The sequence below is a fragment of the Heterocephalus glaber genome, unplaced genomic scaffold (assembly GCF_053883595.1).
Source record: "Heterocephalus glaber isolate CG9 unplaced genomic scaffold, H.glaber_assembly_v1.0 deba00001429, whole genome shotgun sequence".
In the NCBI taxonomy this organism is placed as follows: domain Eukaryota; kingdom Metazoa; phylum Chordata; class Mammalia; order Rodentia; family Bathyergidae; genus Heterocephalus; species Heterocephalus glaber.
Window position 1 is genome coordinate 6450807 of NW_028258294.1, and position 24866 is coordinate 6475672.

Genomic DNA, 24866 nt, shown 5'->3' on the forward strand with positions numbered 1-24866 from the left:
TGAGAGATTCAACAGATGGGAATGGTAGTTGGCAATTTGATTTGAAGAATCTTAGAGGACCAGCTGCTTTTCACTTGAAAAGGAAGAAGGAAAACAAAATTACTGCTAATTTATTACTCAGCAACTACTAGTTTTTTGAGAGAAACAAAAAGAAATGAAAATGACTTCAGTCATTTTTTATATATTTGAGTTGACTAATGTGCAAAATACATTGCCTTACATTTACAAACAATGAACTTATTTTAATACCTGGATTTCAAAAGAATGTTTTGTTATTATTGTTGCATGTGTCAAGATTACAGAAATCAAAAGCAACTATTCAGTCTTCTAACAGCATAGTTCAGATGAGATCAACTTGATATATTTTTAAATTTCTATTGGTAACTAATAAAAACTCTTTCGTAAAGATTTCAAGAAAATTCCAAGACAAGAGATATTCTCTTCCCTCCAAAGTATATAAACATATTTTGAAATTTTAATAAGTTTTCCCTTGAAAGCAGAATTCATTAATATTTTCTAAATTGGATTGTTTTATTGAGTGTGATTTGATTGTGAGAGGTCTTCTCTCTAAAGAAATTCATCAGCCAAAAGCTAATTCAACTATATTAAAGATCCAAGTTTTAGTTGGATATGATGGCACATGCATGTAATCCCAGGCTGAGGCTGGAGAATGGTTGTGAGTTCAAGGCCAGCCTGGGCTACACAGTGAGGTCATGGCCAGCCTGAACTACATATCGAGACCCTGTCTCAATAAAAACAATAGGTATCCTATCTCCCAACATTTGCTACCACCTCTACCCTAAACACACCAATATTATAAACACTAAAATAGGCAACATGAGGAGAAAGTTAATCACAGCTTTAAGAAAATATCTTAAGATTTTAAAAATAGCTACTAATTATACCAGTACTTGTTAAAGAAATTTTTACAAAACAATATTACAAGGGGTGAGGAAGTATGTCATGTTCAAATAAATTCAGAAAATCTATTAAACAAATATTTTAATGTTTGAAAATTTTATTTATTTATTTATTTATTTATTTATTTATTTATTTATTTATTTTGGTACCAGGGATCAAACTTGGGACCTTGCGCTTGCGTGACAGGCGCTGGAACCACTGAGCTAAATCCCTGGCCCAATTTTTAAAAATTTTAAAGGACCAGCAATGCAATGCTCCAAATTGGAGGGTGTAGTTATAGTAATGCAGCCACATAAGAGAAAAAGGGAGAACTACATTTTCTAGCCTTTCTTAAAAATGGTAGTGACATGAGTTCAGACTAGTGAAATGAAGTAGTATTTTGTGCAGGGTTTCTGAGGACCTTCTGTAAAGGGAGGCCAACTCAGCTGCAGGCACCTTTCCTGACCTTTGGCCCCAACTCACAAAGACAGGCACAAAATACAAAGTTCTTCTTCCAGACTAATCTTGCAAACACATCCTTTTGCTTCCAGCTATCTCTATCCCGCAAAACAATGATCCCCTCCACCTAGACAGAAGTGGTGAATTACAACAGCCACAAGGTAAAGACTTTCCCTTGCCCTGAGGCAAGACACTTTGAGAAAAGGCAAAACAGAGCTGATGAGGATGTTGCTGATGAGGATTCACTTCTTTTTGTAAAGGTCAGGTGCTAGGTAGGTGTTGTGGTACAAGACTATAATGTCAGGACTCTGGGAGGCTGAGGCAGGAGGGATCACAAGTTCGAGTCCAACCTGGGCAATTAAGAGATTTAGCAAGAGTTTCTTAAAATTAAAAAAAAAGAAAGAAATGGGGGAGTGTAGGACAGTAGCTCAGTGTAAAGGCCCTGGGTTCAATCTCCAGTTACACACACACACACACACACACACACACACACACACAGGCTAGGTGTTTTATTTCATATTTATTTAAATACAGTAAAGGTGCACAAAGTAAAATTATGCCAGGCATTATGGTACTCTCAAAGCAACAATAAAAGGAAAGGTGTCACCATTATTTCCATTTAAAATATAAGAAACAAAAGAAAAAGAAAAGCAGAAAGATTCTCCGAGAGACTTCCACTCAACCCTAATCATGAGGACAGTAAACCAGAATGCAACTCAGATGAAAAACCTTGAAATCACCTAAAGCCCCTTTTTCCATCTCTCTCATCCTCCCTTAACTAACCCAGAAGTGTCACTACATTCTGTTGATTGTGCCTTCTAACATCCTAAGACACCTATCTGATCTTTCATGTTACTATTAACACTTTATTGCTTCCTACCCTAACAGAAAATTGCCAGCTAGAAAATCGCCTGGTGTCATGTGGTACCTCATGTCTCTCTCTGGCTCTATGATAAATCTATGAAAATGTAGCTCTAACCTTCTCCTTTACAGTTCTCCACTGGCTTCACAACAAAGCCCAAATTCTGTTAAATGTCAATTCTGGCCTTTCAGGACCTGGCTCTATCTCCATTTTTCTTTGCACTTCAACCCCTTGAGTGTGCTTTTGTATATGTGCATTCACTGGCATGTATGTGTTTGCATCAACAAACACAGTTTTTGGTTACTTGGTGATGATCCCTCAATGATCTCTGAACTTTCATGGCTCTGTATGTTGTTAAGCTATCAGTTTTATCTTAAAATCCTCTTTAACTGGTTAATTTTATTCAAGAAAAAATTAACAGCATAAATAACTTAGATGAGCACTTTATTTTCTATTCTCCTGTAGAATTTAGTTTATTTCTTTGTGTGTACGTCTTAACACATTGCTATAATTTTAGCCACTAAACTCTGATTTTGCTTTTCCCCCGACAGGACACTAGGTCTCTCAAAGCCATTTCATTATGTCCTAGTCACTCTTATATTCCCAGTAACTGTAACTGCTTATGCTACTCGCTAAGTATTTGGTTAATGAGTCAGTTGAATGAGTAAATGAGAGACAGTATAAGAGAGTTAAGCATAATTTGGTGACAAACAGATCTGGGTTTGAGACCCAACTGTGCCATGTGATGTTGGGTGAGGGAATATTTATTCAAATTTCAGTCCTCTAATCTACAGAAGTGGAGACATAAAACTTCCTAACTCAGAGCAGTATAGTAAAGATTAAACAAAATAATGCATATAAAGCATATAGCACAATTTCTGGTATGTAGAGGATTCAATACACACTATTATTATTTCTTTGTTATTATAAATGAGGGTAACTTAGCTCAAACCAAGTACATTAAATATACACATATTGAACAAAAATTGCTGAAGAGAGAATAAGGGTATCTTTGCTAGGGAAGAAGAAGGAAAATAAGCTGGAGAATAGGGAAAATCTGGAAAGGTCATATGAGGTTTTGCAGTTTAAAATATTACCCAACATCACCATTTGAAACCATTCATAGCAGCCAATTGGAAATGAGACCGGGTTGGGACACTGTTCTTATTGTCCAAACAATCAACATTGTTCTTTGGCAGCAAACCAAGCCAAAGAAAAACAGTTCTAATTTTTGTTATGAATAGTATTCTTTTCTCTACCTGTTCTGATATTAGGCAGCTCAGAGAACTTGATACTGATCTTTGCAAAGAAAAAATATTTTATGACTCTGTTTTCACAATATTTTTGTACATATTTTGATTAAACTTTCCAGTGATACTGGGTCATTTTTTTTGGAATACTTGCCAAATTGTTGCATGTTGTATATGAGTAAAATTATGCAAAATGTCCTCAACCATCTTCTACATCCAAATTACATTTATAAGGATAAGAATATAACTGACTCGGCCAGGGATTTAGCTCAGTGGCACTTTGCCTGCCTCGCAAGCATAAGGTACTGAGTTTGATCTCCGGTACCAAAAAAAAAAGGGAATATAACTCTTCTAGTCTTCTAGTGTAAGTATATTATAAACCTGAGTCCTTCAGAGTTAATGAAAATAAGATCAGTATGGATAAGATCAGTATGGATGAGCTATAAAACTTGTTACTGTAACTCCCTTTCCATTGTGTAATTGCACAAGAAATAACAGCAAGAATTAACAAATGAGATTATATCAGACTAAAAAGATTCTGAATAGAAAAAAAAAAAAAAGCAAACAGTAAAGTGAAGAAACACCCCACAGAATAGGGAAAAAAATTTTTCCAGCTACTCCTCAGACAGAGGACTATTATCTAGAACATACAAAGAACTCGAAAAAAATTAAACCTTCTGAAATTAAAGAGCCAGTGAAGAAATGGGCAAAAGAAATGAAAAGACACTTCACAGAAGAAGAAATACAAATGATCAACAAATATACGAAAAAATGTTCAACATCTCTGGCCATTAAAGAAATGCAAATTAAAACAACCCTAAGATTCCATCTTATTCCAGAGAGAATGGCAATCATTAGAAAATCAGTAACAAACATTGGCACAGCTGTGGTTAAAAAGGAACCCTCCTGCGTTGTTGGTGGGAATGTAAACTAGTACAACCACTATGGAAATAAGTACAGAGATTTTTCAAAGAACTGAAATTAGAAATTCCATATGACCTAGCTGTCCCCCTACGGGGGCTCTTCCCCAAAGAGCTTAAACCATCATATTACAATGATAATTGCATACCAATATTTATAGCACCACAATTCATAATAGCTAAATCCTAGAAGGAGACTTTATACCCATCAACAGATGATTAGATAAAATATGGTATCTCGCATGGTCCTGAGTTCAATCCCCAGTACAAAAAAAAAACAAAACAAAAAACCAAAACAAACAAAAAAAGAAAATACAGTATCTATATACAAAGGAATTATACTCAGCTATAAAGAATGACAAATTTGAGACATTCGTAGAAAAATGGATGCACTGGGAAAATATAATATTGAATGAAATAAACCAGACACACAAGCTTAAATACAGTACAGTATCACTCATTTGAGTGAGGCAAAGTACAAATAAAGAAAATGATAAAGAATGGATAGAAAGGGTCAAAGGGAAGTCATCCAAAGAAGCAAGGGCAAAGGATGAAGAGGATGGGAAAGGGAAATAAGAAGACAAAAGAGGGCCAAGGATTTAGCTCAGTGGTATCTGCACCTGCCTTGCAAGCACAAGGTCCCGAGTTCGATCCCCAGTACCAAAAAAAATAAAGTAAAAGAAGATGAAAGATATGCCATGTAGAGGAACTTAATCAACCCAATTAGTGTAAACAAGATATCCCATAACATGAACTAAGACGAAATTTCTCCAGGGCCAAGCCACCTCCCTTTTGAATTCCCAGAGAAGCCCTGAAGCTTACTTGGGATAATTTCTAGATTGAATGAAGGGCAGAATCTCAGACTCTTGACTAGATGGAGGCAGCAGCAAATCTCGGAATCGTTCTGCCAAAAAAAAAAAAAAACAAGCTGTGAAAAGATAAAAGTCATAAAAATATTTTTGTGCATAATACTATACAGATAAGATTACAAGCATATACACACAGACACACATATATAGCAAAAACAAAGAAAAGAGATCATTTATACAGCTACCCAAACTATAAAAAAATCTATAAATAATATTCATGTATTTGAAATATTCTTTAACAATGATACAATGATATAAAAACTGCAGATAGTAAATGAAAATAAACAAAAGTCCTTGAATAGCTATCATGACTGTCAAAAACATTCACTTATACACAAAAAAAATATACAACACATAGCTTGAAATTATATCCTTCGTCAAAATTATATTTCTTTCATCATAAATTTCCAAATGTAAACAATAAGTTTTAGTCCATGATGGTATACAAGATTTTAAATTTTTTATTTATGAGAATAAAGATAAGTGATAAAAATAACCTTAGAAAAATCCAAATAAATAAAAAATTGTTTATATTTTATGTATTAGTTTTTCTTTAGTCTCTCAAGTTTCTTCCTGTCAGTTATTTAATTAGCATCTCATTCTTATCTGAGTCTGGAGAAAACTCCAAAATGATCAAGTTTTTACTTTGATTACTAACAAAAATTGTGGAATGCTCCTTTTCTTCAGCCAAATGTCAATCCAGATGACCTACTTTCTCAGCAGGCCAAAATTATTTCTTAAGACACTAGCACAGCTGTCCAATACTAGAACTGAATCCTTTCATAGGGCTTCTTAATATACTTTCATTAAAGCCAATGAAAAAAACCCAGGATTTTCTCCAAAGTGATATTGTGATGAGTTGACTGATACGATATCTGAACTTGACTTTTTACTAGTGTAGAGATATATCTTAATTAACACCTACAACTTTTGCAGATTTTCTTTCTCTCTTTCTCTCACTCAATTAACAAAAGGATTCTGAAGCTATCAGACGTAGATGATATACTACATACAACTACACTAATTTAGGTTCTTTGGACAATCAATTGTGAGACAAATATTTTATTATTTAAATACAAAGATAAGAAAAACAAAATACTCTTTTCAATTTTACTGAAACATTTTGGTACATTTACTGTGACCCACTTTCTTCATTTTTCCCTTAAAAAAAATTTTCCCTTTAAGAAAAATCAATCTCAACCCCCACAAACACAGAGGAGGTGAGCTGCTCCCAGGGCACAAGAGGAGGCTTCTGGGCTGCCATACCACCCCACAAGCATAGAGGAGGTGAGCCCCATAGGCACCAGCAGCACACAACTCCCTCCCCCAGTCGAAATGAGAAGACACATAAACAAGTCTCAAAACCAGACTTTCACATCACCTACAGCAATCCCAAAGGGAAAAAGAGATGGAACACTCTGATATTCAACCACTTGGACTCCCTGAACTGGCAACAAAAGAGGAACTGGAAAAAATGAAATCAGAAATAATTTCTCAGATAACAGCAGAGATTGTGCTCATAGTGCAAGACATGATTAATAAATCTAGAAAGGAGCTCAGAAACATGATGGAATCCCAATATAGAAAACAAATGAAATCCATAAAACAGATGCAAACAGACTTCCAGGAGATTAAAAACTCTATTGAAAGTCTACACAGCAGAATGAGCCAATGTGAGGACAGAATTTCAGATATAGAAAATAAGATGGCAATTAGTCCTATTTATTTCACTTAAGAGTATGGCCTCAATATGCATCTATTTAGCTATAAATGTCTCTAGTTTCTCATTCTTTATGGCTGAGTAGTACTCCATTTTATAAAAAACCTCATCTTCTTTATCCAGTTTCCAGTGGATGGGCACTTGGGCTGTTTCCAAGCTTTAGCTATTACAAACTGTGCCACTATAAACATAGGTGCGCATATATCACTGTGGTATGATTCTTTTAATTCTTTGGGGAAGATTCCCAGTAGGAGAATAGCTGGGTCAAATGGGACCTGTAGTCCTAGCTCTCTGAGGTATCTCCATACTGATTTCCACAGTGGTTGCACCAATCTACATTCCCACCAACAACGGAGGAGGGCTCCTTTCTCTCCACACCCCCACCAGCATTTGTTATTGATTGATTTCTTGATAGCAGCCATTCTTTGTGGGATGAGGTGGAATCTCAGTGTTGTTTTCATCTGCATCTCTCAAATGACCAGTGATGTTGAACATTTTTTCATATATTTATTTGGTGTTTTTACTTCTGTGTAAATACCGAATAGTTTCTCTAGTGTGAGAAAGTGAAAGTCTAAATAAGGATGAAAATGATTAAAATGAATAAGTGATAATTTGAAATAAGAAAAAGTCCAAGGGTTTGGGGATGGTGGGAGAGGAAGGGGAAAGGGAAGAAGGGAAAGGAAAAATTATGAGAAAGAAAAAAAAATGGAATCAAACTCTGTGTAAATAGGGAAGGATGGAGGGGGTGAAGGGTGCACAGGTAATGGGAGAAAAAATAAAAACTAAGATACATCATGATCTGGTACAAACACCCAATGATAAATGTAAATGTATTTTATACCTAAAATGTACTGATAATATATATATAAATAAAAAAATTGCAATTAGTGACCAAGAAAAGAAAAACTGCTTTAAAATTGTAAGGGACCACAAGAAATCAATCCAGCAGGTGCTAGACAATGCAAAGAAGAATAACATAAGAATTATTGGAGTCAATGAAGAGACAGGAGAGAGTGCAGATGACATAAAAAAACTGTTCACAGAAGTGATGGCAGAAAACTTCCCGAGCAGGGGAAAAGAACTTGACATACAGATAAGGGAGGCACATAGGACTCCAATTAGTCTTGATTTAAAAGGAATCTACACATAGGCATATAACTCTTAAGATTCCAGAAACCCAACAGAAGAACAAAGTTCTACAAGCAGTTAGAGAAAAGAAACAAATCACATACAAAGGAAAGCCCATCAGAATCACAGCAGACTTCTCAATGCAAACCCTCAAGGCAAGAAGAGCTTGGAGTGATGTATTTCGAGCCCTAAGAGAAAACAGCCTCCAACCCAGATTGATGTACCCTGCAAAATTATCTTTCAAAATTGATGGAGAAAGAAGATACTTTCATAATAAAGAGCACCTTAGGAACTTCATGAATACCAAACTGGCACTCCAAAAAAATTTAGACAATGTCCTAAGAAAAGACAATGAGGATGACAATCCCAGGAAGCACAGCAGAATAAATCCATCAGGCATGACAAGAAATTAAATGCAAAGGGGAGAAATCCAACAAAAAGAAAAAGTCATGACAATGATAAGTCAATACATATCAGTTATAACCATCAATGTTAATGGTCTCAATTCACCAATCAAAAGAAATAGACTGGCAGAATGAGACAAGAAGCAAGATCCAACAATATGCTGCATACAAGAAACATTTAATTCAAAAAGAAACTCACAGACTGAAAGTTAAAGGGTGGAAAAAAAAATACTGCAAGTGACAGGAACCCGAAAAAAAAAGCAGGAGTAGCTATCCTCTTTGCAGATCAAGTGGATTTCAAATGAAAATCTGAAACACTCTGGTCCCAAGAATGTCAGACAAGGGATAGTAAACTTGTATGTACAAATCTATTGTGAACATGAGTTTTCATTCCTCTCAAGTAAAAACTTAAGAACAGGACTGTCAGTTCTTAACAGTAATACAAGAAATTTCTGTTGTTTTCCAAAATCGTTTTATCATTTTACATTCACATTAGCAGTATTAGAAAGTTCTAACTGGTTCACACCTAAGCTGACATTGGTTCTTTTAAAACTTTTAACTTCATCTCCCTAATGAGTGTATAATTCAATCTTGTTATTGTACTGATTAGTATTTTTCTGATTCTAGTGTTGCACACATTTCCTTGTGCTGTACTAGCTATTTATCACCTTCTTGTGTCTAATTTTTAATTGGGTTGTCTATTAATGAGCTGCAAAATTTCTTTATATATTCTGGTCATAGGTTATATGCATTATAAATATGGTCTGTTTAAGGACTACTTTTCATTTTCTTAATGATGTCATTTAAAGTTCTAAATTTTGACGGTATCTCATTTATCAATTTTTTTCTTTTCTACATCATGTTTTTTACATCCTAGGAAATTCTTGCCTACCCTAAATTCATAAATATTTTCCCTTATAATTTCTTCTTAAAGTTTTAGTTTTAGACTTTCATATTTAGGTTCATTGATCCTTTCAAGTTATTTTTATGTATGGAAATAAAAGGTTAACATTTTATATATGAACGCCAGGTGTTCTAGTGCCATTTGTTGAAAACACTATCTTTTCCTCTGCTCCTGAATTGAGTTTATGTTCTATAAAATGTTAATATTCTATAAAATGGTAATGTTAAATCATCTTTCAAAACTCAGTGGACCATATATGTGTTGTTCTATTTCTAGATTCTCTGTTTTATTTAAATGATTTATATGTCTTTCCTTACACCAACACTGCCTTGATTACTGTAGCTTTAGAGGAAGTCTTAAAATTAGGTACTAAATGTCTTCCAACATCGTGCTTTTTTTTTCTTTTTACTTTTCTAGTTCCTTTCTACTCCTACTTAACTTTTAAATTTCAATATCCAATTATTCATTTATAGCATAAATAAACTTGAATTTTTATATATACCTTGTGTTTTCTAATCCTGCTAAAGTCAAATACAAGTTCTAGGGGCTCCTAGAGATTTCTCAGCATTTTCTCTGTAGATGATCATTTCATCTACATATAAAGATTTTACTTCTACCTTGCCAATCCTATCCTAATTGTGTCATTTTATTGCCAGACTATTTTGGTTTGGGCCTATGTTTCAAAGTTTAATGGACGGATGAAGAGTAGGCATATCTGCCTTTGTTCCCCACCTTAGGGAGAAAGCATTGTATCTTCTCCATTCATATAAGACATTTTTGCTGAAAGTATGAAGTACATGTCTTTGATCTGTTAGAAGGTTCTGTTCTACTCCTGATAGCTTTTACCATGAACAGCTGTCGAATTTAGTCGTATACTTTTTCTCCAACTATTGACAGGATCATATGGCTTTTTCCTTTCCTCTGTTACAATGATGACTGTTGGGGGTGGATCTTCCAGTGCTGAACCAACACTGCCATCCCTATAATAAAACCACTTTCTACATACTGCCAGATCTGACTTCTATTAGTTCGTTTTGTTAAACAAATTTCTCTCTATGTTCATACTTTTTTCTTCTATTATCTTTATCCAGTTTTAGAGTTAGCAAAACGTTGATTTCCTAAAATGAGGGGAGAAGTGTTCCTTCTTTTTTCTGCTTTAAATGTTTGATATAATTTATCAGTTAAAATGTATATGAGCCTGTTGTCATATAGGTAGGTTTTCAAGCTAGGAATACACTTTCTTTAATAGGTGCTATTCAAATTTTATATTTCCTCCAGAGTCAGTTTCATTAATTTGTCTTCCAAGGTACATCTTAGAAGTTGTCAAATTTATTTCAAAAAAGATTTTTGTAATATGCTTTCTATATCTTTTTAAATTTTGTAAAATCTGTGTTAATGTCTTCTAGATCTTGATATCATAATTTTTAAAAATGTATAATTGATATTGTGTAACAGGAAGAAAAGGTCTAAAGGAGTAGGAGAAGTGGGAGGGGTAGGGGAAAGGAAAGAAGGGAAAAGAAAAAATATGAGAAAAGGAAAAAATGGAAACAAAGTCTTTGAAAATAGGGAAGGGTGGAGGGTTGAAGGGAGGGCAGGGGAAGGGGAAAAATATAAGAACCAAGACACTCATGTAAAGGTACAAGATCCCAATGATGAATGTAACTGTATTTTATACCTAAAATGTACCAATAAACTTAATGGGAAAAAAAAGAAAGAAAAATCAATCTCTAAATAGCCCCAATATGCAGAACACACCAAATTCAATAATAATTTACATAACAACAAAAAGCATATAAATATACTGCCTTGGTGTCAAGAAAATAAAATCTATTATTGCAAAAAGAAAGAAAAAATAATTTAAGGGGACAATGATGCTAATTAATGTCATTCTTTTATAACCTAGAAGCCCTTTGCATCTAAAGGTGAACTCACAGTGGATGCTCTAATTAGTTTCCTCAGTTAACAATGCAAGGAGAGCTCTTGGCTGCAGAGGACTCTGTCTTACAGGCTTTTCCAACTCCATCATTGTTTTCTTGCATCTGATTCCCCATTGTCTCTCCATTGTATCTAGTATGTACATTTCAGTTACTCTAATTATTAGACTATCATGTGCAGGAAGAAAATCAGATAAATACCTCTAATGGGTGACAGTAGTGCCTTACAAATGTCTGAAATAATGTATTCACATTTTTATTAAAAGGTAGAAATTTTCTTTCTTTTAATCCTTTTATCATACTCAATTTGCCATTTTAATTTCTTTTCAGAAAGCAGCAAAACAAACTCTTTACGGGACATTAAACATACCTACAAGATTTAGTTTTAAAAAACAGCTAATATAATGTAACCTCTAGCATTATAAGTTATGTGGTTAGACATGCTATACAACTAAATCCTAAAATAAGTACATCATAATATTTTTATAATTTTACATTTATTGTGAAAAAGAAGCTGAGTACTATTTTATAATACTGGAATAATTATAAGTAAGTATAGATGATAAAATGACAAATCTTTTCTACTCAGAGTCTTCAGTACTAAGAAGCAACAGACGATAATAATAATAAAAAATGCCTAAGTCTTTTGTAGTCACTATCTATCAGCTTCTAGAAAACAACTTGCAAAAGATGGGATTGACAGACATCTACTTAGTACTGAGAGCTTCTGGTACATTCTTGGCTATACTGGGTGAGACACATGTGCATATAATTAAGGAAAGTTCATCAATAAACCGCTTCTCTTCTTCCAGCTTTATCCAGATGTTTCATAAATAGAATCTCTAGTGCATATGCAGGGGCTCATAGTTAAAACAAAGTCTTCTCAGACACAGGTTCCTTGGGACAAGTAACACCATCTGATATGGTCTGATGTAGGTAAAATAAGCAAGTATCCCTGCAGGCCACATAATATGTACTAGTTCATTGTGCCATGTCCAGTGTGGTACCTCATGAGATGCACACAGCCATCAGGTCTCCAGGTCATGTAGTCAGTGGAAATGTACAAAATTACAATATAGGTTGATGTGTAAAATGTGAGAAATACAGGCTATACAGTTTAGGCTAAAGTAAACATTCTTCTGCATTTATTATGACAATATAAATCACTTCAACAGCAGGAAGCTAAAAAGAGAATGCTTAATTTTTAAAAAAAACCTACACGTTAAATTTATCTTTCCCTCTCTCACAAAAGTAGATAATGAACAGGTGACATTTAAACATTTGAATAAAATGTTTGTCAATATTTCCCATTTTGCAAGATTTCCTATGAGATTTACCAACATGATTTCACTGAAGATATGAAAACACTCAAATTCTTGATGAATAATCAATATCTACTTCAAAAATGATTCATTATTTTATGAAAACTATTTCCAAAGACGACAGTTTATTACCGAGATACAGAGAAGAGAAATGGGTAGCAAATGTCATGAACATAAAAAAAAAAGTAACCACAATATATTAGGAACTAAGAGGCCTGGGCCCTGTGTAGAGGGTCCAGTTAATCACCATTCATTCAAAATAAAAGAAGACAATTCTAATATTATAGTACTACTCCAAAACCCCCATTAATATGTTGGAGAGTACGTGGAAGTGGGAAGAGAATGCATTCTAAGTGTCTACAAATATCCTTTGCTTGCCCCCAAGTCCTTCTCCCACTGACTCTAAACCTCAATATTTCTCAAGTAGAAGGCAGCAGCCACTGCTCTCTCCCCATCAAAGGCTGCTATTCCAGTTCATATTCTCAAGTTATGAAGGATAGACACTTCTTTCATTTCTCCTTATTTTTTCTTACACTTTCTCCCTACCTTCAGTTATCTGTTCTTAGAAAAATTCTCTTCAAATGAAAATTCCCCTCTTTGTTTAGTCACTTTTCTACCCATCCCTTTGAGTATACACCACAAAAAACCCAATCATAGCACACAAGGCTACTCTACCTTAGAAGGTGAATTAGGCAGAAGAAACTAGTTTGCACTTTATCAATTCTTTTTTTTAGTAAATGTTTGCAAGTACATAATGATTACATTCATCATAGTGTGATGGTACATGTACGTAACACACCTGAATACTTTTTACTTCTTGTTCTCTCCCTCCTTCCTCCTTCCATCTCAGTTCTCTTTCCATTTGCAAAAGTTCTATCTCCCTATTTCCTATTATGCATCCTTTCTTTTGCTCTTTAAATTACAGTATTTACATTTAGGGTTTCTCACATAAGAGAAATCATGTGATATTTAAGTTTGTGTGTCTAATTTATTTTACTGGATATTATGGTCTCAAGATGCATCCACTTTCCTACAAATGACTGAACTTTAGCCTTCTTTATGACACAGTAGTATTGTGCATAAATACCATATTTTCTTTATCCATTCATCTGTTGATGGACATATAGACCACATTCAAGATGTAGCTATTATGAGTTGTGCTGCTATAAACATGGGTATGAATGTACCTTTATAATATACCTTTAACTCTTGGAAAAAATCTAGAAGAGAAATAGCTGGATCAAATAGAATATTATTTTTTGTTCTGTATTTGAGGAATCTCCATACTAATTTTCATAATAGTTGTACTAGTTTACATTCTCACCAACAATGCAGAAGGGTTCCTTTTCCTGCCACAGCCTTGTCAGTATTTGTTATTATTTGATTTCTTGATAACTGCCATTCTTTCTGGAGTAAGACAGAATCTCAGTATTGTTTTAATTCACATTTCTCTAATGTTCAGAGATGCTGAACAGTTTTTCATGTACCTATTAATGATTTGTACTTCTGAGAAGTACAAAAATTTATTTCAGTTGTCCATTTTTTTAATCAGGCCTTTTCTTTGGGGAGGGTCTAAGTTTTTGAGTTCTTTATATATTCTTTCTATATTCTAGTCCTCTGTCCAAGGAACAGTGGACAAAATTTTTTTTTTCCTATTCTGTAAGTTATCTCTTCACTCTGTTAGTTGTTTCCTTTGCTTATGCAGAAACTTTTTGATTTGTTAAAATCCCATTTGTTGATTCTTGGTTTTACTTCCTGTGAAATTGGGGTTCTGTTCGGAAAGTCTTTTTTTTTGCCTATGTCTTCAAGAGTTTTACCTATTTTATTTTTTAGCAGATTGTTTTAATATTCAGGTATTTGACATATTTTTACATTACCTTAGTACATTGTGTGACACATGCATCTAGTTTCAAACTTCTGCATGTGTATAGCTTGTTTTCCTGGTACAATTTGTTAAAGAGGTTACCTTGCCTCTAGCATATGTTTTTTGTCTCTCTGTCAAACCATTTTAACAATTTTTATAGAAATATAAAAGAGTAGTGTCTTACTATGGAAGTTAAAGAAGAAACAATGTCACAGATGAATTTTTAAGAACGGCAATAAAATGGAAGATAGTATAGGAAAGATTGCTATTCATCTAAGAGTACATGTTAATAGTAGAAGAAAAGCATAAAGTAAAAGGAGAAAAAGGAAAGTGCATGGAAAGGAGATTCTGACAGTTGTTGAGTAGATTTTCTCTATGCATTCTGAAAATGGGGAAATAGCTGTGGGATGGATTTAGAAGCCACCTAGGCTTATGGTGACATCAAATTAAACCAAAACACAATTAATTTCCCTATAAGCCTCTGTGGTTACTACCCAACAATAGCAATGTTTTGCTTTCTAAGGAAATAATGACACATTAGAGAAAAGGTTAATTTTTGCAAAGACTGAATATATTTCTTTCTACAGGACACAGTTGAGTTGCTAGGCTATAGGTTGCTTTGGGAAAGGCTAAGAAGAGATTTCTGCAGTTCAATTTTTGACATGTAGAGGAGCCTTTTTCAAAAGAACTTTTACTAAAAAGGTTCAAAATCTACGAGATGGTTCATATCTGGGAACTGGACAATGTGCTGCAACTCTATTGAGATGATTCAGGCTATGTCTCTGTTGAACAATTCTAGAGTTTATTTCATTTATACCAATCAAGTAGGATTTTACTAGATTGTTCATTTATCTCGGTCTTAAGAACACCAGTTTTCAATATCAAAGATATGTACAGGTCAATCATTCTTCCAGTTATGCTACCCAATATGGTGACCACGTCCACTATTGCTCTGTCACTGAGGTACTACCCTCCTGGACCCTGCCCCTTGGGGACTGGATCGTCCCTTGTGATTCCAAGGAGCCTATTTCCATAACAGCTTCTCTAGCTATCATTCTCAGACTACAGGGAACTTACAAGGGTTTTGGAATGCATATCACCAGTGTATTTCTGAAAGTCTCTGTGAGAGGAGCCTTTATAGGAATTTACTTAGGGGCTGACAAGTAGTTACACATTTAAATTTTTTTCTTTAGTATTCTAGTCTCTGTAAATTGTTGGTAACTTCATCTGCAAACATCTAGGGAATATAAAATCTGCATCATTGTATATCAGTCAAGAATGAATATGGCAAGAATTTAAAATTGAGGGGAAAAAACATTAACTTTTTATATTCTACTTATTGCTCTAAATTTTATTTATTGTATCTTCTTTGAAACTGGAATTTTTAGTGCCACCTAAATGTTATGATTTGTTTAAAAAGTAGACATAGTACAGGATGTGCCCACAATAGCATGTGAAGATGCGTCTAAGGATAATCATCATATACTGGTTCCACATTATAGTTTTGCATTGCTGTCCACTCCTGTACCTCCTAAGGAAGACACCACACCAGTGCTGACGCACACGCACACATTCATGCATACAGTCATGCACACATACATAATGCTTGAATGAAACAGTAAAAATTAATTTTCCACAACACCTAGGAAGAACTCTTTAGGTATAAAAACCTAAAATGTGCACATGTAAAAATTATTTTTTAAAAACATTTATTGACCTGTTATGGTTTGTGTCTAGATGTCCCCACAAAGCCTCATATGCACATCGGTTTTTGCAGAGGTAGCTTGATCTACAGTGTGTCATGCAGTCACAGGTGGGGGGGAGGGTATTAAAAAATAAAATAAAATGAAAGGGTAACAATCAAAACAGGATGCCCTTCTGATTCATGCTGCTGGTGAAGTCAGTATTTTTGCTAATATTTTTGCTTTACAACCTACATTAGTGGCGATCAATGATCTCTAAAGGAAGAGAATTTAGAATTGGAAGTATGAGCGACACTTTCGGCAGTAGGAAATTTACCAACTAAGTCATATTTTATTCATTTGGTTACTCAACAAACTTTTATTGAGTAGCTATTATTTAATCATCCATTATGAATAAAACACATTTTTATCAATGTTCCTCTGCTTATCAAAAACAAATGCTAAAATACAAATGAATTGCAATGCCATTACAGTTATTTGAGGAAGGATTTGAAATGCAATTACAAAATTACTTAAAAAGGAAAAGAAGAACATTAATTCCTTGGTTTTAAAAATTAATGGTTTGTCAAAAGTTGATGTTTTATTTTCTTTAGAAAAAGAAATAATGCACATTAATCTTAGAAAAACAAATTACTGCAAACAATGAGAATTAAAGTACATCCATACTAATGGGAAAGCTGAAAAGTCAATTTTTCTCTTCTGAAAATTCTGTTTAAATAAAATGAATGTTCTTTATTACCATGGTAACTAAGTATTGAATAACAATAGTTGCTATTTAAAATATTGCTTTCAAAGTAACAGCAAAAGCATTCAAGTTAATACTACTTTAAAAAAAGCAAGAAATCTAGCTGGAGAACAAGAATATTTTCTCATTAAAGAAACAGTCAAATCATCTGTGACAGAATTCAAATGCAAAGTCTATAATTTTAGAAAAAATAATAAGCTGGAGGAAAAGGAATAAATATGAGAAAAGGAAAAAATGGAAACAAACTCTTTGTAAACAAGAAGGGGTAGAAGGGTTGAAGGAAGGGCAGGGGGATGGGGAAAAAATATGAACCAAGATGGATTATGTAAAGTTACAAATTCCTAATAATGAATGTCAGCATATTGTATACCTAAAATGCACCAATAAAATAAATGAATGAAAAAATATTTTTTAAATAAAGTCTTAGGGCAATTACAAAAATAATACGGTACATACTCTGATTTTTTAAAATTTTCTTTTCCACAAATATTAAGACAAATGTAAAAGTAATATAAATATATTTATATATATAAAATCTTAGTCTTATACAAGGAGAAAAACAAGCCTCTATATGCAACTTTTGGAAGATAACATAGTGTAGCAGGATGCATAACTAGAGCTATAAAAAAGCAAAGGCACTAACAGGAGGTAGGTAACAAAAACTCTGCACTTGGCATATGTTCCCCACAGTATTCTTGTGAGATTTTCTCAACTATACCACCATAGGTATGTTACCATTCCCATTTTATGTGGCATTAAATTATCCACATCCTAGATTACTTTTCTGTAATGATTTATAGTTTTACAGCAATAATGAGCTGAGAAATGAGGAAACAACTCCCTCGATTCAGTATTTTGCAGGTGAGGAAACTGAAAACCAGACAGCTATGACAGTCCCCAGGTAATGGTGGCTAGCCAAGGGCAAAGAAATTAAACATTCAAAACCAAAACACAACTCACAGTCCAGTGTCCATTCCTTTGCACCATACTGCCTCATTCTCTAGAAAAGATTGTACTCCTTTTCTCTCCCCTTTCCCTTTCCTTTTTTCTTGCCCAAGAATTGCATAAGAGAAAGTCCCAGCAGGGTCATACACAATCTGCATGCCTCAACACTTGGTACTTTTAAACAGTGTAATGTCAAAAGGTAGACAATGGAATATTATACAAAAGAAAATTATTTAATGGATCCTTGTATTTTCAAGGGAAGCAAAGTAATAAAAGTGTGTTCCTCTGACACTCATTATTCTGCTTCCTACTTCTTAAACATAGTATTTAAAAACTGAAAAACAGCTTTTAACTACAGACTACAGACTTCTTAGCCTCTAACTACATCAATGAATCAATTTCTACAACTGGCTTTCTTATAAAACAAAAATTCTCTTTTACTGCCATGGAAGCAAAGCTATAACAAAAATTGACAAAGAAAAAACAGAGGTTCAAGGAAAGTGAAAGCAAATACAGGAGGCATTTCTGGATGAAAACATTTTATCGCTACTAAGCTTTCCACTACACAATCCATCTCTTAAGGAAAATGCTATATTTTCATTTGTCACAGCAAATGCATTCTTTAAACAATGTTGGCGTTCAACAAAAGAAACACCTCAAAGTGATCAAAGCTCAGCTTGATACTAATTCAGTTCCTGCTTTCTGCACAAACTGAATACCCCCTAAATGCATACTGAAGGAAGAACAGGCAATTTTATCCAAGACTCAAAGAAAATACAGGTTTTTCTTTCATGCTTATATAAAGTTTTAACCTAAAATCTGGGCAAACAAAAGTAATGCCATGCAATCTATGTTTCCTTGAAAACTGTCAAACCCAATCATATCATGAGTCTTCTCTGTTCTTAAACAGAACATATCAAGGCCAATGATCTACCCTATGGAATATGTAAAACAGGGAAGAGCAACAATCAAGTAGATGAATCCACTTCCTTTGTTAGTTTTTTTTTTTTTGAAGTGGAATAGAAGAAATAAAAATAGGTAGAAAAAAGACAAAGAAAATTGTAATTTTAAAATTACATTTTTAAGAAGACTACAACTTTAGAAGTTATCCATGTCTATACTCCATATCTTTCTGCCTAGGCTGATATATTCTTTGTAGGCTTGTTTCTTTTCTTTTCTTTTTTCTTCTTCCATGCCCATCACACTCTATATTCCTTACAGAGAGCAAAGTTGACAATGTAGTGGTTAGAAACCTGACCTTAAAATAAAGAAGCAGATTAAAGGGCTCAAAGAATGTTTTAGGCAAAACATCTTAGACCACTCATTTTAAAAAAGATATAATAGACTGGGCCTGTGTCTTTCTCTCATAAAATGGCCCATCCTTGCACCTGTAAAGTGAGTTATTATTTTTCTACGTATGGACAAAGTTTTTTCCCAGTAAACCACACCCAAGCTTTTTATAGATTCACAAATTCCACAAATCCCCACCTCCCCAAACATATAAATGCTTCCAGCCTCAAACCATAATGTGCCTCTCTCGAGGGCCTGAGGTCTATTTTTTCTGAGTGTGTATTTTAATTTCTGTGCCTATCAATGATCATCTTGAATATCCCTGATGGAAATCAGGGAAGCTATACCTGATCCCTCCTGGTGGATTTCTCATCTCCACTGTGGAGAACCTCCTACAACCTCTCTGGAGACAGTTTCATTGGACATAACTGGGTTTTCTCTGACTCCTCTGATTTCCTGTTGCATATGTTTTCCCACTGTCAGGACCTTTGGTCCTTCACTTAACCAAATCCTGACCAAGATTTAAGAGCCAACTCAGGTACCTATTCCCTCAAAAAATCTTCACAGACTGTGCTAAATTTCATTCAACTCTTACAAGCTCACACTTATTTCATAAAGAGCCATTACAATACTCATGCACTGGAGTGAGGTTCTTCATCTGCCGTAAAATAGAAAATAAAGCCCAATTTCTTTGGCTTAATATTCTAAGTGTAAAGAAAATAAGAGCTGCTACACCTCTCTGCAGGCTTTTATTTCCCAATAGTTCTCCTTATGAACTCTATCTTTAGCTGTATTAACATAGTATTGTTTCCTAATCAGCATAATAATTTTAACATTTCCTTTTGATTCTTTAAGTTTCCATCTACTACATTATCCATCAATTCTTGCATGTTGTCTACTTTTTAATTATTAAAGTTCTTATATTACTATAGGTTTTTTAAATTCCTGGTATTGATAACTCTAACATTTCTACCATATTTGACTAATTTTGAACCTTGTTTTTGATGCTTCAAGGTTTTTACAAAATAAGCTCTATTATTATAGACAGCTAAGTTAGATAGAACTTAATATGCAGTCAGAGAGGGATGGGGCCCTTGGGGAAGTCAGCACAGAAGAGGAGACACACCAAGATTGTGGCTGGAGGTGAATCTGAAGAAAGCCAGGCCTCAAGATGGAAACACAATAACCAGGCCTGAAGCCTTCCCTAGAGGAAAACAACAACTTGAAATTTTACTGTAAGTAGCATCACCTGGTCCAGTGAGCCCAGACAGATGTCAGACACACAGTTGAGTGACCAGATCATCTAGACCCATCACTTTCCAAGAATGCCTTTGTTTTTTTCACAAACCCTTGCTACATGATTCATTTCCCTAGTGGCTCAGTATTAGCTAAGTGACTATACTTGTAAACCTATGGGTTGATTGTAGTTTGGCCCATGTTGAATCCATATTGTGATTTTTTTATCACATACGCGTGAGGAAGAGCTTCAGTAGTCACCCACTCAGAATCCCTCCCACATATCCAGGAGCTATTCTTATTATTTCCAATAAAACTCTTCTAACATCCTCCCTTGCTTTGAGACTTCATTTCTCAATGCTGTGAGATGACAAACTTGGGACATCTGACACCCTGTATTTCCAAAACTAAGACCTAACCATAAAATAATCAGCCTTGAAAATTGGAGATCAAAAATGTCACCCCCAATCAGCCTACCTTTACCTTACCTGTCATCACTATTCTCTTGCTTAGTGGCTACTCTGTAAGGCAGGTACCACAAGGGTAGGCTGATCGGGGCTAATATTTTTGATTTCTAGTTTTCAAGGCTGATTATTTTATGGTTAGATCTTATTTTCACGAAAACACAGTCTCTACTAGGTTGGGAGTTATTTTGCCCATAACATTATACTCTTGCTGAAAGCCAGTTATGATGCACTGGGTAAAAGGAGCTCTAGTCAACAGGCCTTTAATAATGCAGCAGCAAAGTATGGAGCGAAGGGAGAGTTCCTCAGTCCAATGGTTGGGTCTTTCTTTTGAGGAGTTGTTGTCTGACTGTAAATAAACTGTACCAGTGCTGCTTAGTACCTCCCCCTTCAGCTGGACAGGATGGCTGGAGGAGGCTTGTAAATTTCCCTTCTCTTGGATAATTAAGCTCTAATATAACTCCAGCAGATTAGTCTATGGTGAAACAGTTTCTCCTAAGGGCAGGCCTTTTTGTGAAAAGCAGGATGCTCCGGCATATTTAAAAATAGTTCCTTTTTTCCTCCCCTTGCCTGATGTCCAAGAGAATTTTTTCCTCTGATATTCACCAGGATGACTTCATAGAGTTCCTGAAGATAAAATTCACAGAAGCATGAAGGTTTTTATCTCTCAGCCTTGTCTACATGGAGCTTCTGTCAATGAATCAATTCCAGTTCCGGTTTTCCTACCCAGGCATTGGTTCCTGTGGAGGTTTCTGCTCGTGGGCTTCTATTCTGGGAAGTTATTATTCTCTGTATCCACCTACCTACTGCTCCAATTTTCAAGTGTCAATTTACCCTTTTACTTCACTTTTCTACAAGAATTTTTTGTTTTTCAGTGTTTCTCTTTTTACTTGTTAGGACGGAGCAAAGACTGCTAAGCTCCTTAAGTGCTAGATCAGACTTGACTGCCTTTAAATACACAGAATATAAGTACTATTTTTGGTTTTAATAATATTATTATCTTAGATATATTCATTTTGATGACCTTAAGAAGCTCAATTGCATCATTATCATCAATCAAGTTATAATTCTGCTTTAAAATTACAATTTTTTAGAGAACAAGTGCTCATTTACGTATCTTCCTTTATAAGGTGCTTTTTAGCAAGTGCATCCAAAAAAAGAGTACTTAAAAATATTTCTTATGATGATAATAATAATAGCACTAACTCTTTGATTTTCTGCCTACTTCAAAATTATTTAGACCATTAATAGTAGGCTGACTTAACAAAGTGCCAAATACCTTTTGGGCTATTCAGTAAATTATTGCCATGTTTTTGACACTGATTAAGAAATTATTACCAAGAAAATTCTTCATTATTCTCATTTTCTTTCACAATATATATAGTAAAATTAAGTAGAAAATATTAGAAAACAGAGTATAATTTTCCCTTAGAAACAGAAAATTGAAAATAAAAATATAACAATCCATGTAAACAAATCACTTTATTATACTAACAACTTCTAACTCCAGAAATTACTATTTTCAAGATGAAAGAGTAACATTTTTATTGGATATAAAACAAAAAGAAAGTGTTTTTCTCATTGTTTAGGGTTGGAAAATGCCTAGACTAGAATGAAACATAATGAGTAGCAAATTCTATCATTTGCTAAACAGTTTTTATATTGCTGTGGCATTATCTGTAAGCTATTACCAAAAAAAAAAGATTACACAGATGTTATGTTCAGATACTGAAAAAGCAATGGGAAAACAATTTGTCCTCTCTCCTGAGAACAAATGGTCCTTTAAGTTATAAGACACATACCATGTGCTTCTCATTTCCCTGACACAAACTTCAGTGGATTTCTTAGGCTGTAAAATACGGAATTCAAGCCCAGGTCACATTTATTGAATGGTTTATTATAAAAGCAAGTAAGTTGTGCTAAGTTTCATTCTATGTTAACTAATCGGTTGTCTTCAATGAATTCCACACAGACTAACTTGAAGCTAGAATTAGGGATTCATAATACAAATTACAGCTACTTTAAGATACGGTAGGTGAATGTTCTTCCTGACCCAGATCCACCTAGATATACACACAGGACATATATACAAGGTAATTGTATTTGTATTTATCACTTATCTGCCACTGCTAGTGATGGGCCAGATCAGTGTAATTTCAATCACTTTCAGGGTTCTGGGGAAACTTAGAGATAAGCCTATTTCCTATATGCTGCTTTCTGTACACTAACTCTCTGTACTTAATGCTTTCTGACTTAGTAATTCACAACCATCTGTACTATTTATTCCCCTCGCTCTCATACATTTTCCCTTTGAGATGACTTTTACCAGTAATTTCCTCCCATTGTTCTTGTTCTGTCCTATTTCACTGGAAACTATAGACAACCTCATTTTCAGAATTTAGGAGCTAAATTATCTGCTTTCTTGACACTGTGAGAAATATTTAATTTGGTGTTTTTGCCTCTAACCCGCTCTTCCTCCTTCCCATTGAGTAGAACATTGGCAGACGGATCCATATTAAGTAAAATTTGATTTCAGTTCCAATTTAAAACTCTTTAATATTTTACTAACATCTTTAGGTGAAAGATTAAGTTTGCAGCAATTCCCTCAAGCTCCTCACATCCTCACCTCTCAAAAGGACCCCTACCCGGACCCCAACAGCAGGACATTTTCCTGACATTTTATGATAGTTCACTCATCTGAACTACCAACTATTTCTCTCCCTGGAATAATCTCCCACTCTGGGAAAATCATACACATATACAGGAGTTCAACCCAGACAACTCTGCTAATCTCCCTATCAAAACTTCTGCATCTTGTATTTTAGAGAGTACTTACTATATTTGTTTATGTACCTGACCCCACCTCCACTAGCTTTTGAGTTTTCATGAGGTAGGATATGCATGTCTTTCGCCCTTCTTCCCTCCTTCCCTCTCTCCCTCCTTCTTTCCCTTAACAAATATTTAGTTTACAGCTGCTTTATCAGGGCCTTTAATGTAATGATGAGTATAAAGAGACATTGAACTCTAACATGATAATGCTTACAGTCTCCGATAGTAGACTCAGTACACAAATATTCACACTTTGTATAGTTATGAAAGGAAAGAGTGGTTTTAAGTATGGAATATATATGATGCTAGAATATACACAACACCTAACCTGAGGGCTGAGAAGTTTTTTTAGAAGTGATTTTTGAGTTGTGATTTAAAGAAATTGGGTATATATGTGAGTGGGATAGGGCAGGGGTGAAGATCAACATTCAAGATATAAAGGTCAGGACATACAGAGTGGGAGAAAGCCAGACAGATGAAAAGACCCAAACGCCAGTGTTACTGGTGGGCATAAAAGAAGTCAATCGGATCAAAATAAAATGTAGATAGGGCCAGAGCATAGAGACCTTTCTAGCCCATGATAAAGATTTTTGTCTTTATTTCTACAAGCAATAGGAAGCTATTAAAGGCATTTAAGCAAGATGAGTAATTTAATTTGATTCACGCTTTAAAGTTTCTATGGCTGCAGTGCAGAGGAATGAATTGGAGATGACAGCTATAATGAATTTAATAAGAAGTGGACCAATGCTGATTAAAATACCTGCTCAATTGCTAACCTGGAGCAGTGGACCATAACCATAAACATCACAATTATTCTGAAGGATCTCTTTAAATTTCACAACCCATACTAGGAAGATTACTCGGCACAATTCAGATCACTGTGCTTCAGTTATCAGTTTATTACTTCAAACGATACATTATACCTTCTTCCTTCATTTCAAAATTCTAACACAGCTTCTCTCATCCTCATTCTCAATGCAAACCTATTACATATTACAGTGAGAAAGGAGAAGGAACCAAAATAGAAATCCCATTTCTCCCAACGCAAATCCTCCAACCAACCTGGAGCCATCTTCTCTGCTTCCCTCCTGGTACAATGCATGAAGTACCCATGCTGC

General features: G+C 34.5%; 1 protein-coding gene across 5 annotated transcripts in view; it reads right to left on the minus strand.

Annotated features, from left to right (window-relative positions):
* The window catches only part of Nox4 (NADPH oxidase 4), a 158478-nt gene that overhangs the window by 22505 nt on the left and 111107 nt on the right, over positions 1 to 24866 (minus strand). For all 5 annotated transcript variants that reach the window (XM_004868204.3, XM_021247197.2, XM_021247199.2 and 2 more), the window contains one exon: positions 5214 to 5295. In XM_004868204.3, coding sequence (XP_004868261.1) covers positions 5214 to 5295 — 82 coding nt within the window. The remainder of the gene's footprint in view (positions 1 to 5213; positions 5296 to 24866) is intronic.